The following is an 18,993-nucleotide window of genomic DNA, read 5'->3' on the forward strand; positions in this document are numbered from 1 at the left end:
TCCTCATAATTTTAAACACAATTGCTATTATATAATAGCCAACCGTACTTGTGTGATTTAGCAAAATCATTAATAAATGTCTCTAGTGCCTTGAATTCTAAATCACAATAAATAGATCTGATTTCACATTTTGTGGCATGAGATGAAATCTGTGTAATGGATTACCAATGCATGCACTTCCCTGTGAATATTTTTACTGCAGAGGACCCATATCATTTTGTATAAAAGAAAAAAACATGAAGAGAAAATGAATATATAAATATTCATCGTTGGCCTATCTGTAATCATACATATCTATCATAAACTTGACATGTATTTCAGGATTATATAACATAACTATTCTAGAATTAATAGCCTGATAGAGAAAGTACTTGGTTATTTTTGCTTCCAGAAAAATTAATCAGAAGGATATGTTGAAAGCACAAGGCAGATTTTCAAAGATCTTTAATCTCATTATGTTAGCTTCCATTTAATTTTGATTATAAGAGGTCATTATATTGATAGGTGTGTGATACTCTCAATATATTATAGTGGGATATTTGGTAAAGGATAGAAATCATTATGTAATTTGGTAGTAAATTGTGGAAATAATGCATGTTATTTGTTGATAACCTAATAGCTCTTTTATTTGTGTTGTCTCTCTCTTAGTAGCAATTTCTTATCTCTGACCAAAATAGGGATGGGGGTTGAGAGAGACAGATAGTTTTGGTGGTACCTGATGCTGTATTGCCTTATTATATTATATCGACCTTCACCTGTCAGGAGATCCACGTGGATATCTGAGAATGTGGATGAGCCAATTCAGACATATATTAGCCCTTTTTTCGTTCTTTTTTCAATAAAACCTTTTTTGCCAACCATCTGTAATTGTCATTTAAGGTTTCTTTTCTACTTTTATTACTGAATCTGCCAGCTAGCAATGAGTAACCCCCTGTTCCCCTACAGAAAAGGTCCTGAAGGGAGGAAGAAGAGAGCAGTGAAACAAGCCAAGTGTGTCTGGTTTGCTGTGTCCCCGCTGGGACCGGTCTGTGAATTGGCTTGTGACCACTTCCAGAAAGTTAGATTTTGGATTTGAGTTCTGTTTTGGTATCTCTCTGTGTGTTTCTAGGCATTTGTGTTTTGATACTGATATTAAATTATTTTATTTCCTAGTTTGCAGAATTTGATCAGATTATGAAGTCTGACCCTGACCATTTAGCAAAGTTGGTTAAACGAGTCAATCACTGGCTTGTCTGCAGTCGCTGGAAGAAGGTTCAGTGGTGTTCACTCTCCGTCATCAAATGTAGGTGTTTTCTTTCACAGCATGATCTCTAACTATTTTGAAAATGAATTTATTTGTGGAATGTTATAAAGTTCATCTCAGTGGTGAGTGCTGAATGACAGGGGCCGTGTCTTTCTTTCTCAACGCCTGACATGTAGTACGTGATAAATTAGTACTTGTGGACTTTTAATGTTAGTTACCTTCTTTATCTGAATTTGTTGTAGGAGAGGTAATTTCATCATGTTCTCAACAAAACAGAGCTGACTTTCTTGATTCTTTCCCCTCTGTCTCCCCCATTGCCTACACCGTCTCCCAGTCCCAGACTTAAGCCAGAACTTTTCTCTTTCCACCTGCATGACATGACCAGTACACATGTCAAAAATTTCAAGATTGTATTTGTCTCTTTTTTCTTGTCCCTTCATATTTTGTCAGTCAACAAACCCTGTTGGTTCCTCCTAATACGGCAGATTGTTTCCTTTTTGTTGCCAGTGCTTAGTGGAGCTGCACTTGACCTGGTGGCTTCCGTCGCTCCCACACAGGTTTACCTAGCCTTTCAAGTTATCTTCTGAGAATTCTCTCCCTAAACTAAAAGGCTTCTGTTAAGGTTCTCCTTTAATAAGGGCGAAGTCTGAAGTCTAAGAATGCTTTTCAAGACCCTGTAAAGTGGAGTTCCAGCTTTCCTTTCCGGCCTTTTCTCCTGCCACTGCTCTTTTAGACGCTGTTCTCTCACACACTAGACTGAGCTGCTTTTGTGTGTTTTTCTGCCAGATGGCAGCAACTGCTTCTCTCTGACCCAAAATGGATGAGGGGCAGCATATTTTTTGGTTACCTGAGGCTCTGTGGCAAACCTTTAACTGCAGGGAACTATTGTCAGTAACTTGATTATATTTATACTTCCTCTCTCCCCCACCCCCACCCCGTACTCTCCAGGATACCTAGAGCACTGAAGGACGTGAGGGGGAGTCAGTAAACTGTTCCTTATTAATAGAAAAATAAAATTCCTTTGCTCCAATGAAAAGAAACCATGCAAACAGAGATTATTATTGAAGTCTTGTTAGACCATTGTGAATATAGATAAAAAGAAAACTATAATAAAGAAAAAGAGATAAACTCATTTTCCCGTCACTTTCCAAGTAAACTATGCACATATTTGTCCCTGTAGTTCAATTCTTTCAGCCTTATACATTGCATTTTGATAGAAAACACATTATATTAAAATTATACTATACCACTCGTTTGTGGACTGTGTTGCGCAGTGCTGACGTCAGTATCCAGACACGACCTTTGCGGGGTGTTTGTAGTAGGGAATCTGTGAAAACAGCGTCTCCAGGTCAGGTCAGTCTGGGACATACTGGATGACTGACATTAAATACGTTCCTTTACTGTAGGCTTCTCAGGGGCCTCCCTCAGTATGTTCATTGCGAATCTCCTAGAGGAGGTACAGCATATAGCTTTTCCTAAATTCCTTTGACAGGTGTATCTTCGTAATAAGACACCCGGTAACGTTTCATAGACTGGCATCGCCTAGGACAGTTTGCGAAGCAACAGTGTAGCATAGTAAGGAGCTAATACGTTTGAAATGTTAACCTAGCCATATGCATATATACTTTTTATTTTAAGAAGTACAAGGAATTAAAGAAATGTTAAACTTCCTGATTTGGATGTCTAGTATAGCATGTTCATCAAGATTTCACGTTTCTTAAGAGTTGCTTTGTGGAAATTAGTGGTTTTTAAAAATATTATATGTCTGATTTAAACTGAATAATTTTCTATTATTACATAGTGAAAAACAAAATAAAATACCGAGCTGAAGCCTGCATTAAAATGCAAAAAACTGTTCGAATGTGGCTTTGCAAGAGGAGACACCAACCTCGGTAAGATGAATAGTGCCGCAAGACCCCACAAAGCTGTGCCCTCACATCCGGTGATGGCAACGTCACAGTGGGGGCAGCCTGGGCACACACAGTTTTCTCTTTTCTCATGTAAAAAGAGATATTATTTTGTTATTTGCATTATTTATTTGAAATTCATTCATTACTTGCCTCATTATAAAAAGGATTTGAAGTAACTTATGAAACTGTTAATGCTGTAAAAGGTTGAAAGATTCTTTTCGTGACGTGTCAAATTAACATTGTTTTTAAAAACATCTCAATAATGTTTCAACCATAATTTTCAAGATCATCTGTATGAATTATATGGTCTCGCTTTAGTCTTTATTTCTTATTTGAGTCTTTTATTATTACTCTTGACTTTTTAAACTTGGAGGTCTAGTAACTGTTAATCCTTAACACCTTTTCAAAGAGGTTTGTCTGTATATCTTCTTTGGAGAAATGTCTGTTCATATGCTCTGCCCATTTTTTGATCGAGTTGTTTGTTTTTTTTGTTGTTGAGTTGTGTGAGTTCTTTATATGTTATGGAGATTAACCCCTTGTCAGATATATGATTTGCAAATATTTTCTCCCAGTTGGTGAGTTGTCTTTTCATGTTGTTCGTGGTTTCCTTTGCCTTGCACAGGTTCTTAGTCTGATGGAGTCCCGTTTGTTTATTTTTTCTCTTGTTTCCCTTGCCTGAGGAGACTTGGTATTTAAAACGATGCTGCTAAGACCAATGTCAAAGAGCGTACAGCCTATGTTTCTTCAAGGATGTTTTTGGTTACTGGTCTTACATTCAAGTCGCTAATCCATTTTGAGTTAATTTTTGTGTATGGTGTAAGATAATGGTCTACTTTCATTCTTTGCATGTGGCTGTCCAGTTTTCCCAACACCGTTTGTTGAAGAGACTTTCCTTTCTCCATTGTATGTTCTTTGCTTCTTTGTCAAAGATTAGCTGTTCCTAGATGTGTGGTTTTATTTCTGGGCTTTTAATTCTGTTCTATTGATCTGTGTGTTTTTGTGCCAGTACCATGCTGTGTTGATTACTATAGCTTTGTAGTATATTTTGAAGTTAGGAATTGCATTGAGTCTATAGATTGCTTTAGGTAGTATGGACGTTTTAACTATTTATTCTTCCAATCCACATGCATGGAATATCTTTCCATGTCTTTATGTCTTCTTTGATTTCTTTCAATAGTGTCTTATAATTTTTAGTGTGTAGTTCTTTCACCTCTTTGGTTAAATTTATTCCTACATATTTTATTCTTTTTTGTTGCGGTTGTAAATGGGATTATATTCTTGAGTTCTCTTTCTGCTAGTTGATTATTAGTGTATAGAAATGCAACTTATTTTTCTAAGTTGATTTTATACCCTGCAACTTTGCTGTAGTTGTTGATTAGTTAATGGTTTTCTGGTGGATTCTTTAGGATTTTCTATATAGAATCATGTTGTCTGCAAACAGTGAGAGTTTCGCTTGTCCTTTCCAATTTGAATTCTTTTTATTTCTTTTTCTTGCCTAATTGCTCTGGCCAAAACCTTCAGTACTTTGTTGAATAGGAGTGGTGAGAGAGGACACTGTTGTCTTGTTCCTGTTCTTATGGGGATAGTTTTCAGTTTTTCACCATTAAGTATGATGTTGGCTGTGGGTTTGTCATATATGGCCTTTATTATGTTGGGGTACTTTCCTTCTATCCTCATTTTATTGAGAGTTATTATGATAAATGGATGTTGGATCTTGTCAAATGCTCTCTCTGCATCTATTGAAATGATTGTCTGATTTTTGTTCCTCATTTTGTTGATGTGGTATATCGTATTGATTGCTTTGTGGCTGTGGACCATCCCTGTGTCCTGGTATAAATCCCACTTGATCATGGTGTATGATCCTTTTAATGTATTGCTGTATTAGGTCTGCCAATATTTTGTTGAGGACTTTGGCGTCTGTGTTCATCAGTGATACTGGCCTGTAATTTTTCTTTTTTGTGTTGTCTTTGTCTGGTTTTGGTATCAGGGTAACATTGACCTCATAGAATGAGTTAGGAAGCTTTCCATCTTCAATTTTTTGGGATAGTTTGAGAAGGATAGGTATTAAATCTTCTTTCAATGTTCATTGGATTTCTCCAGAGAAGCCATCTGGTCCTGGACTTTTGTTTTTTGGGAGATTTTTGGTTACTGTTTCAATGTCTTTACTTTTGATTGGTCTGTTCAGATTCTCTATTTCTTCTTGACTCAGTTTTGGGAGGTTGTATGAGTCTAAGAATTTATCCATTTCTTCTAGGTTATATCCAATTTGTTGGCATATAGCTTTTCATAGTATTCTCTTATGATCCTTTGTATTTGTGTGGTATCCATTGTAATTTCTCCTCTTTCATTTCTGATTTTGTACATTTGAGCCTTCTTTTTTTCTTAGTGAGTCTGGCTAAGTGTATGTCAATTTTGTTCATCTTCTCACAGAAGCAACTCTTAGTTTCATTGATCCTTTGTACTGTTTTTTTGATCTCTTATTTCATTTATTCCTGCTGTAATTTTTCTTATTTCCCTCCTTCTGCTGACTTGGGGCTTTGTTGTTCTTCTTTCACTATTTCTGTTAGATGTTGTTTAAGATTACTTATTTGAGATTTTTCTTGTTTGCTGAGGTGGACCTGTATTGCTATAAATTTTCCTCTTGGCATTGCTTTTGTTGCATCCCATAAGAGTTGGTATGTTGTGTTTTCATTTTCACTTGTATCCAGGTATTTTTTGATTTCTCCTTTGATTTTTTTCATTGATCCATTGGTTGTTCAGTATCATGCTGTTCAATCTCCACATATTTGTGACTTTCCCAGCTTTTTCTTTTTCTTTTTGGTGAGGAAGATTGGACCTGAGCTAACATTTTTTGCCAGTCTTCCTCTTTTTGCTTGAGGAAGATTGTCCCTGAGCTAACATCTGTGTCAGTCCTCCTCTGTTTTGCATGTGGGATGCTGCCACAGCATGGCCTGATGAGCAGTGTGTAGGTCCATGCTGAGGATCAGAACCCGGAAACCCTGGGCCACAGAAGTGGAGCCTGTGAACTTAACCACTACACCAGTGGGCTGGCCCCCAACTTTTTTCCTGTAGTTGATTTCTAGTTTCATAGCATTGTGGTTGGAAAAGATGCTTGGTATGATTTCAATCTTCTTAAATTTATTGAGGCTTGCCTTGTTTCCCAACATATCGTCTACCTTTGAGAATGTTCCATGTGCACTTGAGAAGAATGTGTACTCTGCTATTTTGGGATGTAATGCTCTTCATATGCCTATTAAGTCCACCTGGTCTAGTGTTTCATTTAAGGTCACTGTTTCCTTGTTGACTTTTTGTCTGGATGATCTACACATTGACGTAAGGGGAGTGTTGAGGTCCCCTACTATTATTGTATTACTGTCAATTTCTCCCTTTATTTTTTTCTGTTAATAGTTGCTTTATATACTTTGGTGCTCCTGTATTAGGTGCATATATATTTATATGTGTTATGTCCTCTTGGTGGAATGTCCCTTTTATAATTATATGCTGCCCCTCTTTGTAGATAACTCTTTTAAATTATTCTGTACTTTGAATTTTCAAATTTTCACTGTAAATATAGAGGGCTTAAATCTTATCGACAGGCATCAGTGTCATTCACACTCATATTTGATTACTTCTTTTTTACTTCAACAAGAGATCTAAGAGAATACTGAATAATATGAAAACAGAAGTGAAACAGCCTTTTTAGCAATATTTTTAGCATTTTATTAAAATGGGAAGTCTATAACATTAAATAGTGAAATTAAGTTCTGATGGAGCATTATCTTTACAGCATTGATGGCCTGGTTAAGGTGGGCACACTGAAAAAAAGACTTGATAGATTTAACGAAGTGGTAAGTGCACTGAAAGATGGAAAACCAGAGGTGAATAAACAGGTCAAAGACCTTGAAGTTTCTATTGATGCTTTGATGGCCAAAATTAAGGTATGTAATTTTAAGCCAAAGGACTTTGACATTTTTTATAATTTAATATCTTTTGTTATTGGTATTGGAATTGCTTGGAAAAATTGCTTATTTTTTTAAAAATGCAAAATGTTGCAAATGTTGAGTCTCAGAGATGGCAAGTGATGCTCATTATATTATCCCTTCTGTGTTTGAAAATTTTCATAGCAAAAAGAAAAAAAGACAATTTTTATGCAGTTTTATCTGTTGCTAGGAAAGATTTTTACCCCCAAAATAGTAATCAAAATACTATACTCTATTGGTAAGCTTTTGCATAATCATTACTGAGAGGGATTAATGCAAGTTATTTTAATTTGTCCATGTTTTTCTGCTTTCAGAAACTAATCTTTAAATTATAAAAGTGATATTGAAAATTTGGAGAAAACCATCAAAAACCCTTAACTCCCCCCACACTAACACATTCAACCACTATGCTACTGCATATTCCCCTTCCAGTCTTATTTTATATGCACGTGTTTTTGCATAGTTCTTATAATGTACATTTAATTTTGTACCTCTATTATGTTATATGCTTTGTCCCTTTTATTACATTATTTTCATATAGCTTTATCACAAATTACTTAACTGTTAAGAAAATAATAATTAATTTTCCCCCAAATTTTGTAGGAAAAAAATGAGGTCTCTTTTTGTTATCTTGATTTTTCATTTATTTGATTACCACTGGGATTGAAATTTTTTTCTGTGTGCTTTTTAATTATATTTTATCTATCTATTCATACCATTTCTGTTATATTTTAGGATCTTAATGTTTTTCTCATCTAGTTTCAGAAGTCAGTGCAATTATGTGAGATATAATACCTTCAGGCAAGCCTTTTACCATATCTTCTGCAGATATTTTATGTAGATTATGTTAAATCTTGGAGGTAGATTGGGGAAAGAAGATCAAAAGAAAAATGAAAATGTTTTAGATAAACTTAACTGACTTTATAAGTTTTTCAGGAGCCATCCCTGTTTATGTGGTATTATCAATTAAAATCAACCCAGCCACATTGTTTGAAGGCTCACTTAGGAAAATAATCCAACAATTTTTGAGCTATTTAATAATTTCTTAAATATTCCTTTGGTACTATTTCACATTATTATTAAAGAGTAGTAAACTCTGGCAAAATCATTCCTTAAAAAGTAACTTTATAGTATGTTACTTTGCCCACACCCTTGGATATATGATTACTTGATTGATAGGACGTAGACTCAAATATTTGTGTGCAAAGATAACTTTTAAAATTTTTTGAATATTATTTAATGTGCAAGCAATATAACAAAGATAACGGGCTTATTGCTTGCACACTTTCCAGTTTTTGCTGTGTATGTACATATTAGTTTTTCTTTTTATTGTGGTACAAGCTTTGAAGCATAACATTCAATTTACCATCTTAACCATTTTTAAATTTACAATTCAGTAGTGTTCAGTATATTCACATTGTTGTGCAACAAAAGAGATAACTTTTTAAGTACATGTTTATCATTTTGTTAAGTCCACTATGATGACAAGGGAACAAATACAGAAAGAATATGATGCACTAGTTAAAAGCTCAGAGGAACTCCTCAGTGCATTACAGAGGAAAAAACAGCAAGAAGAGGAAGCAGAAAGGCTGAGGCGTATTCAAGAAGAAATGGAAAAAGAAAGAAAAAGACGTGAAGAAGATGAGCAGCGTCGAAGGAAGGAAGAGGAAGAAAGGAGGATGTGAGGCGTTTATGTTGTTTTGAATTAGAAGCTAACAAAATAGTGAAGTCTTACTGTTGATGATGGTTCATGAATATTCTTATTTTAAAATACTAATTTTAGAATAAGTTTGAAAATGGAGAAAATAAGCTCATTTTATAATAACATAAAATGATTTTAACCATAATCTGAATTTTGGTTAGACTGTTATATGTGAGGATTTCTTAACTTCTTTTTAAAGCTATCACTTGCGTATTATTTTATAAGCTAGAAAAAAGGCACTTCTACTTTTCTGCAGTTTTAAAACTGAGAACATTTTGAAAGATTGCCATAACGGGGTAGGTAGAAGCAAAGTAAGAGTTGTTTATTGGAGAGGCAGAGGGAAGCACATGCAATTGGGCCTCACAACTAGGTTTTATGACTAAGGTAATCTAGAGATGTTAAAGGTTATAGAATATAATTGTGTTTGTTTTGTTTCAGAAGAATTACTGTCAGTAGAGTTAGATTTTATTTTTTTCAAAATAAGTTGATAATGTGTATGGCCGGAGGTTAATTTGAGTTCCCATTCTGTAGTCTTTGTTTATTAATAGTTAAATTGACTTCTGAAGGATTCATTATTTTCTGTTAAATTTTTGAAGAGTTTCTGTTATTTTGTTAGGAAACTTGAGATGGAAGCCAAGAGAAAACAAGAAGAAGAAGAGAGAAAGAAAAGGGAAGATGATGAGAAACGTATTCAGGTATGTACTTATTAGACAATCAGAATTCTATCAAAATAGAATCTACAGAATTACAAAACAAGAGAAGTGAGAACAAGATGTTGATTTGCCGGATAAGCTGCCACTGGTTTATCTCAGAAACAAAAGGCAGTTTCTGAAGTGGTTGTGGGAAGGAGATTCTGGATCTGGGAGCGCATTCAAGTCCAGGCTGGGTCACGTGCAGAGCTCCTGGCCCTGCGCATGCCGCCCTGAGTGACTGCGATGCAGCCTCCTCCTGTGGGATGGGGATGAGTTGTAGCTGTGAGCGTTGAACGAGTACGCCTGTTAAATCATTTAGAGCAGGGCCCAGCTCAGTAAGTGTTAGTTTGTTGTTGTTGTTATCATAGCTAGGGGAAGGTCAGATGAACATTCACTTAAAACATGATTATAGTGTTTTAAAATATTGTTTTATACCTTTGTAGATACTAGTATTAGGTTAAGATTATGATTCTCTCCCCAAATTCCCCCTCCTTTTTTGGTGAGGAAGATTAGCCCTGGGCTAACATCTGTTGCTAATCTTCCTCTTTTTGCTTGAGGAATAGTGTTGCTGAGCTAACATCTGTGCCAGTCTTCCTCTATTTTATGTGGGACCCACCACAGCATGGCTGATGAGTGAAGCTAGGTCTGTGCCTGGGATCTGAACCTGTGAACTTAACCACTATGCCACGAGCAGGCCCCCCACCCCCATCTTTGAAGAAGTCCCTGTCTGAGAATAATTGATCATGAATTTGAGTTTCAGTCTGTCTTGGCTTTCATAGTTTATCCTGAGCACAGCCAGTACTCTGAGTTCCTGGCATCTGCTATCTGGCTGTCATGTTAACTGATCCCTGGGATACTGGGGTACTGTTCGGGCTGCTCATAGTACAATGATAGAATGGTGCACCTGTGGTTCCTCTGCCTTCTCTTGGATTGGGAACGAGAGGAAGTGTTAATCATAATACAGAAGGGAAGAGAGACTGAAGAGGTTTCTGGTTAAACAGCAGATATTCTGTAGTAAAGTGCTCGTATGGAAGTTTTAAGTAGCAATGGGAAGGATCAAGTAAGCAAGTAGAGAGCCCTTGGTGAAACGGCGTTCTGCCCTTGGCAGGCTGAGGTGGAGGAGCAGCTGGCCCAACAGCGCGAGGAGGAATCCCAGCAGCAGGCAGTCCTGGAGCAGGAGCGCCGTGACAGGGAGCTGGCCCTCAGGATCGCCCAGAGTGAGGCAGAGCTCATCAGCGATGAGGCCCAGGTGGACCCGGCGCTCCGCAGGTATGGGCTACAGTGGGTGAGGGGGCATGACACTCCTCAGGTACTGGGCCATGGGGATGGAGGGGGCTCCACAGGTACTGGGCCACGGAGGGGGGAGGTGGCATGGTGCTCTTCAGGTACTGGGCCCCAGGGGGTGAGGGGGGATGAGGCTCCTCTGGTACTGGGCCCTGGGGGGTGGGGAGGCATAGCACTCCGTGGGTACTGGGCCCTGGGGGTGTGTGGGAGTCATGGTTCTCCGGGGGTACTGGGCCCAGGGGGAGGGCTGCGGCATGGTGCCCTGTGGGTACTGGGCCAAGAGAGAGTGGGGACCATTGCTCTCTGGGGGTACTGGGCCGGGGCGGGGGGTGCGGCATAGCGCTCTGTGGGTACTGGGCCGCTGGCAGCAGCATGGCTCTCTGTGTGCTTTCTTTACATCTCTGCTTCTCATTTCAGTGTGAAGGGAATAGGAGGAAGCCATGTTCCTTAGGTCCTGATATATTTTAATTTACTTTGAAATTAAATTTCATTTTAAGGTTGTTTGTATCCACTTTTATAGCCAAGTGAATGAAACAATTGATTTCATCAAATTGTTAAACTGTTGAGAAGTAAAAGTGATATTTCAGTTCATAAGTACTTTGTTAAGAAAACATCTCAACTTTTACTCTGAAATTGTCAGAGTTTTGTATAAAAGCTAGACATCTAATTTCTAAATACCTGCCATTAAATACTGGCATAAAAATCAGTGAATATATTATAATTCTGTTTAATATATTTGTGGTTGGGATTTATTATTTTCCTAATGCAGTTTAAAAAAAAAAATATACACCCTAACGCTTATAATGAGGAGGAATTTCACACATCACCCCCTGCCCCCAACCACCACGTTTCAGAGTAAATAGATTTCCCTTTCCAAGAAAGAAAATTAATCACATTGAAATATTTTGGCTCCTTGAGTTTCTGAATTATCTCTAAATACTTGATTTTTATTGGAGTGTGGAAGAATACAGAAGTTCTCATTAAAAGTTGCAGGAAAGTTTTAATATAGCAGATTCACTTTTTTAAAACTTTAGAAACATTTGTTATTTTGATTATTTCTAAAAACAAAGCAAAACTAGTCTGTAGGGTTCCTTTTTATGTAGGTATATATGTGGTTTGCATATTGAGAGGCATATCCATATACATAACCACTCTTTTCAGAATGTCATAGCACTGTTTGTAACAAAATATAATTAAAACACAACCACTAGACGCTGCTATTTCCTTGTGAAAGGAAAGAACTTAGTTCAAACTGCGAGGCAGTGATTAAATTTTATTTAGCTGAAAACAAAGAAAGGGAGGGAAAAGGGTGTGTTAAGTTGCCTTCACACTTTTTCATGTAAGTAATTATGTTGAGCAGGTCTGGGGTCTGAATTGTATAAGAAAGTATATTATATTTTTATTTTTATTTTATTTATTTATTTTTTTGAGGAAGATTAGCCCTGAGCTAACATCCACTGCCAGTCGTCTTTTTGCTGAGGAAGACTGGCCCTAAGTTAACATCTGTGCCTATCTTCCTCTATTTTATGTGTGGGACGCTGCCACAGCGTGGCTTGATATGTGGTGCATAGGTCCACACCCAGGATTCGAACCAGCAAACCCTGGGCTGCCAAAACGGTGCATGTGAACTTAACCACTGCACCACCGGGCTGGCTCCACAAAGTATATTATGTTTAAATAAATGAAATAGGCCTATCAAATGCAAGGTAGTATAATAATTGTTAAACTTTTGGCTTCGAATCCAACATTTAGGGCATTTATTAACATTTCACTATAATTGGAATATTTTTGCCTGGCTGTGGCTTTTGTAACTGCAGACTCAGCTCACTTGCTGTCCAGTCCCTTCCACCTGTGTTATGTTGGACTGGCTGGGAGCTTCTGTGTATGACTGACCAGCGGCTGGGCCAGGCTCCTGAATGAGCAGGCTCTTAGAGCTGCTGTCCCTGATGTGTGTGAAGAAGCTCTGCAGTGGACAGAGCTGGCTTGATTATGGCTGAAGTTCGTTTCTCAGGGACTGATGAATGGAGTCATTGTTCGTATTCATGGCCAAGTTTCACGTTCCAGCATTTGAAATGCTGAGCTGTATCCAGTGTCATTCCATATAATATGTGTAAGATACTGGCTCATCTATGGACTCTTTCCTGTCCTTAGAAAGGTGCACTTCTTCCAAGGTGAGTGGGCACAGAGAAAGAGTGGACTGTTTAGGACCTTTAACATAAATGACAAGTTACCTGTGATTTTCAGTTAAGGAGAATTAAGTAGGTGATAGGACCACAACTGAGTAATTCGGAGATGCTCAAGCACTTACGACTTGGAAGGCAGAAGAGTTAGTTTTAGTTCTCCTGGGGGCATCCCTCAGGGTGATGTCCCCTCTTCTGGAATCCTCCTTTAAGTCCTTTCTGTCCCATCTTGCGGGACGTTCGGTTCCTCGAGAGCCTCTCCCCTCCTGAACTCCTGGTTATTCTACACTCTGTCCTGCAAGCATTGGCACTTCACTGTGGATGATGTTCTGACAGATTTCATGTTTCATAATTTGATCTTACTCCATGGGCTGTAACTAAATGTTTTTGAATGTTTATTTTACCTTTGTTAGCACTGAATTCTTTCTAACAAATTTATGAGTAAGAGCTCTCTGATTAACCCTGTTCTTAATATATAGCATGAAAATGTTGTTTTTGGGTTTTGTGATGCATTAAAAATGTGTGTAGATGAATTCTGCTGCAATAAACAATTTCAAGTTGCTTTTCTAGCTTGGATTCCCATCGAGTAACTCCTAAGTAAGAACTGTTTTTCTACATATGTAACATGTTTTAAAATATGATCTCAATCAATCACACATATGATCCTTGATGCAAAGTGATGATTTCACATTACCTAAAATTATAAAATAACATCCCACTTCTATTAAAAACAAGTAAACCTCACAATGTATGAATTTTCTAATCTAGATTTAATATATTTGTTCTTTAACTTGCATTGAATGCCTTTAATTTATTTTCTAATTATTTTTAATGAAGATGTTAAAACGTTAAAATTCTGAGTGATCTTATATGTAGGTTAAATAAAGATAATGGAGTTTTTTAAAGTCAATGAATAAAATCATTGAAACACAGATTTGGCGCAATCCAGATTTTCACAATTCAGAATTGGTTATAATATTAACTAAAACATATTCTTTTCACAGCATTGATGGAAGAAGACCCAAAATGACACCGTATGTTATTTCCCATTTTAAAACTTGATTTATTTATATAACCTTTTTAAAAATAGGTTGTGGATACTTTTTTTAGGAGAAATGGTTTCCTCATTGAAGCAAACTTTACATTATTTCATTGTATTAGGAAGAATGAGATAACTCATTCTTTTTCCGTTCTTTTTTTTGCCTGGGGAAATGTCGAGTGCTTCTCTGGGGTGCTCTGTCGCAGGAGTTTGATTTGGTTCCCTTCGTGTTTTCTAACTTTGTTTAAACTTTAACACCCATTTTGTATTACGTGTTTTTGATTATCTCTTACTTGTGTCTTTATAGAAGCAGATGTATAAATAAGATATTTAAAGTATTTGAGTTATAGCAGATAGCTTAGCTTTCAGTATATACGATAGTTCATTCTACTAAAGATAAAATAGCTCATAATCTGAAGTTATAGATGTAATCTAATTTTGGTGCTAGTGTATCTTTTTATTATGAAAATCTCTCCACAGGGAGAGAATCTTAAGTAACATTTGGATATACATATAAAATGTATTTTACATTTGTAAATACAATTTAAAATGTAAATACATTTTATATGTATACTATATATATAAAATCTGAATTTTAGCAGGTTTTAAGACCCCAACTATAACCTTTATAGTGATGGCTCTCAACTCTGTCAGACACCAGTACCAATAACAAATGTTTTATAACTGATGCAACCTACATAAATAATTCTCTCCAAACAGTACGTGTAAAAGAGAAGTAAAAGGACAGTAGCTTATAATAAAACAATGTTTATTTTAATATGAAAGTGCTTGCTCACAAATCAGGTACTCTGATGTTTTTCTTATACATAGAATCACCACTGAATGCGACAGGTACAAATGTAAATTCATAGAAGAATGTTCTATCAGTCAATTAACTGCCATGAAATTGTGAATAATATTTCGTAAAGTTCTGAACAGAGCTAAGTACAGTCTCCTCTCAAATATATAATAGTTGCTCTTCTTAGAAAAATCCTGTCAGCATTGAAACTATGCATTAAAAAAGCTGGCTTTTTTACATGTTACAGGTAAATTTGTTTATATGTAAAACATATGTATATGCTCTTTTCACCTCTGTGCGTCTGGTGGACATGTTAAAGTCACGTGGGGCATAGGGCAGCTCTTCCTCGTGCAGGATATTTGGCACCCCTGACCCCTCATCTCATCAGATGCCAGCAGCACACTCTCACATCAGTGTTACCACAGTGCACCAAAAAATTTGAAAATGTCTCTGACCAGGTGCTCTTGCCCTCCATTAGAACAGCTGTTTTATGGTTACCATTTGAGCTTGAATTTAAATAAGCCCTTCCACCTATATCTAAGGTGAAATTATGAGAATTTGCATATAGTTTGGGAAAATTAGAGGGAAAAAAGTAGCTGGATGCAGGAACCATTTCTATTCAGGTTTGGTGTTGGTCCTAGAGCAATTACGTAGGGTTGGGTGGGATATCGAATCAGTAGAGAGTGACATCCAGTATAGTGTTGGGGCACACAGAGAAGTCTCTGTGTGATCAACAGACCAAGTAGCAAAGAGCTTTGAAAGGCCATGAATTCCCTTGAAACCTGCTGTGGGAAAAGAAATGGAGCAAACTTTAGGAGAAAGAGATGATAAACAGAGAGACGCTCTTGGATACTAAGGTGGGAACCTTGAGGTAGGGTGATAATACAATTAAAAATATTTATCAAAATCATGCTGAGTTTGAAAGTTAGAAAATTCTGACTAGCCTAGAGAGAGAGTGATAAATGTATTGCTCAAAAGATAATTTTTATTAGATTATATTTGTGGTTTTTACTTTGTGCTTATTGTCCTCGATCATCAGTTTTGAAGGCTTACTTCCTCTCTGACTGTGCTTGCTTGGCGAGGCTTCTGTCAGGACCTAACCGTAGCCAGTGTTCACTACAGGAGCCTCCGCTCCGTTACCATCAGTCCCGGCTCTGGGCAAGCATCCAGCGAGCTGTGCTCTGAAGCGAACATATCATCTTCTTTGCTTAGGATTTTTACTGATTTTAAGATTTTGAGTTTACCAGAGTCTGATGAATAGAATGAGTGAGAAAATGATTAATTATAAAGGAAGAGAGCAAAAGACAGGAAAATAAATAAAGAAGTTAATGAAGTGTTGATAAACACATGAAACATCCATCCCATTTCACAGGATTAAACAAACATTGAGAGTGGTTACACTCTCCTGGGGAATAAAAGAAGTCTAAGTTTTTGCCTTTGGGAGATGTTTACCCTTGGAAGGTCAGAACACTTCTGATCTTTAATTTAACGAGTACTTGATGTATTTGAATTCTTTTTTTTAAAGAATGCTTTGAGTTAGAATTTTAGAGCTTTGAATATATCAGACTCTTACTTAAACTCTGACGCTGTAAAATAGATGAGCTTGGTTTATCCCTATTATGCCTTATCTAATTAATATTTACCAAGCAACCCCAGTGCAAAAATCTTTGCGTAGATCTCTATCCTGCTGAGTTTCCTGGACGTATTTAGAACATGCTGTTTATAGTCTATACATAAACAATACCACAGAAGCATGGCTCTCTTGAGATTTCATCTGAATTTTCTACTACAAAAATGGAAGTGTGTTCAAATAACTTTAACTGGATTTAAACAAAAATTTTGCTGTATTTTATGGCTATATATGTTGAAAAGTATATCATAGACTTTTATAAAGTAAAATAATAGTGAATGACTCATAAATCAATAATCTTATTGAAAATATAAACTTTTAATTATACTATCAGATCTTAATTTTAAGTAATTTATATAGTTGTCTTTTATATAACTATGTTGTGCTATCATTTTTCTTGTAGGGAACAAATGGCGAAAGAAATTTCAGAATTTTTGAGTAGGTTAGTGCAGTGTAATTTCGGGTAATGTGTCACCTCAAAATCATATTTTTAAATTGCTTTTCATTATTTGGATCAGAACCTGTTATGTGAACAACCTGCTCTTTCTATGTAAATTTTCTGTATAAGAAATGTTACTTCGGGGCCGGCCCTGTGGCCCAGTGGTTAAGTTTGTGTGCTCTGCTTCGGTGGCCCAGAGTTTCACCAGTTCAAATCCTGGGCGTGGACATGGCACCACTTATTAGGCCATGTTGAGGCAGCGTCCCACATACCACAACTAGAAGGACCCACAACTAAAAAAATACAACTATGTACTGGGGGGATTTGGGGAGAAAAAGCAAAAAAAAAAGAGATTGGCAAGTTGTTAGCTCAGGTGCCAAGCTTTAAAAAAAAAAAAAAAAAAAAGAAATGTCACTTAGCCCTCCTGCCACTCTAACATAGAAAAAGATAAAAAACAGTGTTCCTCTAAATTGATGTTCTCAGTGAGGATACTGCTGGCATTTTGGATGGGACTTTCCCTTGTGGGTAGCACTGTCCTCATCACTGGCCCCACCGACTCAGTCTCAGTAGGGGAACTCTTGCGCTCATTGTGACAAAATGAATATGTGGAAACTCACCCTGGGGGTGGTGCTGCCTCCTGGTTGGGAACCACTGGGTCTGAGTGAAGGGGAAGGAGAGGAAGCGTGTGGCTCCCGAGGGCCTCCCACTATAGCACATGGTTTTAAACCTCTGGTGTAGAGACTGAGCCACCAAAGAGGGTAACTTTCAGCAGGATCTGGTCCACTGCCTTCATAAGTGAGTATGAATCAGTAGTATTTTAACTGTCTATTTTGAAGTTACAGAGTTAATTGAAAGTGTTAAAATTAATTTATTTTTTAAAATAAAAAGTTAAATTTACTACTGCCTTACTGTATTGTTTACATGATTGTCTTTATAACAAGTCTAAATAATCAGTAAGTTACACTTTATTTTACTATTTTAATAATTCCAGAGATGGAAGGGAAAAACATTTAAATGCATTTCCTTTGTGTACTACTTAGCATGCTGAATGTATTTTTTAGCAGGTGTATTTTTGTTTGAGGCAGTATGAATGAAAAGTTAGTGATATTAAAACAGCATTTTAAGCAATAATAATTTGAATTCAGTGTTTTTATTTTTTAAGCGTATCAAAACATACCTTATTTATGTTGACGCTTCATGTATATTCTGACAATCTGTGAAACTTGTATTATGTAAATTCACTTTCTCTTTCAAAAAGAATAGAAAACCCATAATAATTTTCAGCTGCTCTCCTAGAAAGACTCTTAGAAGAGCTAGGAAAAAAAAGAGAACTTTTTTTCTTTAGTTTGCTGAGTGGTAGTTGAGGGATGTAGAAAAGAATATTTGAATAAATGCTAAGGCATAATTTATCGTTAAGGGTAATAGAGAGACCTTGCTGACACACAGCTGGCCCTTTCTGAGCAATGCAGTTTAAAAGAAAAAGCCACGTGGAAAATTGCCAGTCACACAAGCCTCCGAAAAGTATAGATTCTGCAATAACCGTATCAAAGATTTTAGCCACAAAAATGCAGGAAGGACTAAATGGCCACACGTGATTCTTTAGCCAGGCTTATTTGTGATTGACAGTCATCCTGTCTAACAGTTTTTAAGTGCGTAGGGTGAGTATTTTTATTCTCTTAAATGAAAGCATAAATAAGCCTTTTAAAGAGGCAGAGGTACCTTTTTTCTTTCATCGTTACCCTTCACGTTGAAGGAATAGTTTCTCTTCTTTCGGGAAGAAGGGTACGTAGTTTCAGACATCGTTGTTGAGTGATGTCAATCGTATTCTGTGTTTGTGGCCTGTTTGCTAAGATTGCTGTTCTCCTTCAGAATGTAAGATGATGAGAAAAACATGAGCCCATTTTCAGATGTTATACTTGATCGTCCCTCTTTAATAGGAAATATTTGCCAAGTAGTAGATGATAGGCAAAATTCCTTGTATGATACTTGAAAAGGAATATTTTAGTTTTGTGTTTACTTCTAATATTTGTACCATCTTCTTTTCATGTCTTGAAATGTGATGTGTTTAAGTTCTTCTTTTGTTACATTGAGCTTA

The 18,993-nt window shown here is 36.6% G+C and overlaps 1 protein-coding gene across 15 annotated transcripts in view; it reads left to right on the plus strand.

Annotated features, from left to right (window-relative positions):
• MYO6 (myosin VI) overlaps positions 1–18,993 on the plus strand; it is a 153,738-nt gene that overhangs the window by 122,296 nt on the left and 12,449 nt on the right. For 6 of the 15 annotated variants that reach the window (XM_070558977.1, XM_070558983.1, XM_070558980.1 and 3 more), the window contains 9 exons: positions 1,153–1,282; positions 3,045–3,135; positions 6,941–7,091; positions 8,606–8,814; positions 9,452–9,530; positions 10,636–10,796; positions 13,562–13,588; positions 13,996–14,025; positions 16,863–16,901. In XM_070558977.1, coding sequence (XP_070415078.1) covers positions 1,153–1,282; positions 3,045–3,135; positions 6,941–7,091; positions 8,606–8,814; positions 9,452–9,530; positions 10,636–10,796; positions 13,562–13,588; positions 13,996–14,025; positions 16,863–16,901 — 917 coding nt within the window. Of the gene's footprint in view, positions 1–1,152; positions 1,283–3,044; positions 3,136–6,940; positions 7,092–8,605; positions 8,815–9,451; positions 9,531–10,635; positions 10,797–13,561; positions 13,589–13,995; positions 14,026–16,862; positions 16,902–18,993 lie in introns of those variants that run through there. The other 9 variants (XM_070558985.1, XM_070558988.1, XM_070558986.1 and 6 more) reach the window with 3 other exon arrangements.

This window comes from Equus przewalskii, chromosome 9 (assembly GCF_037783145.1).
Source record: "Equus przewalskii isolate Varuska chromosome 9, EquPr2, whole genome shotgun sequence".
In the NCBI taxonomy this organism is placed as follows: Eukaryota; Metazoa; Chordata; class Mammalia; order Perissodactyla; family Equidae; genus Equus; species Equus przewalskii.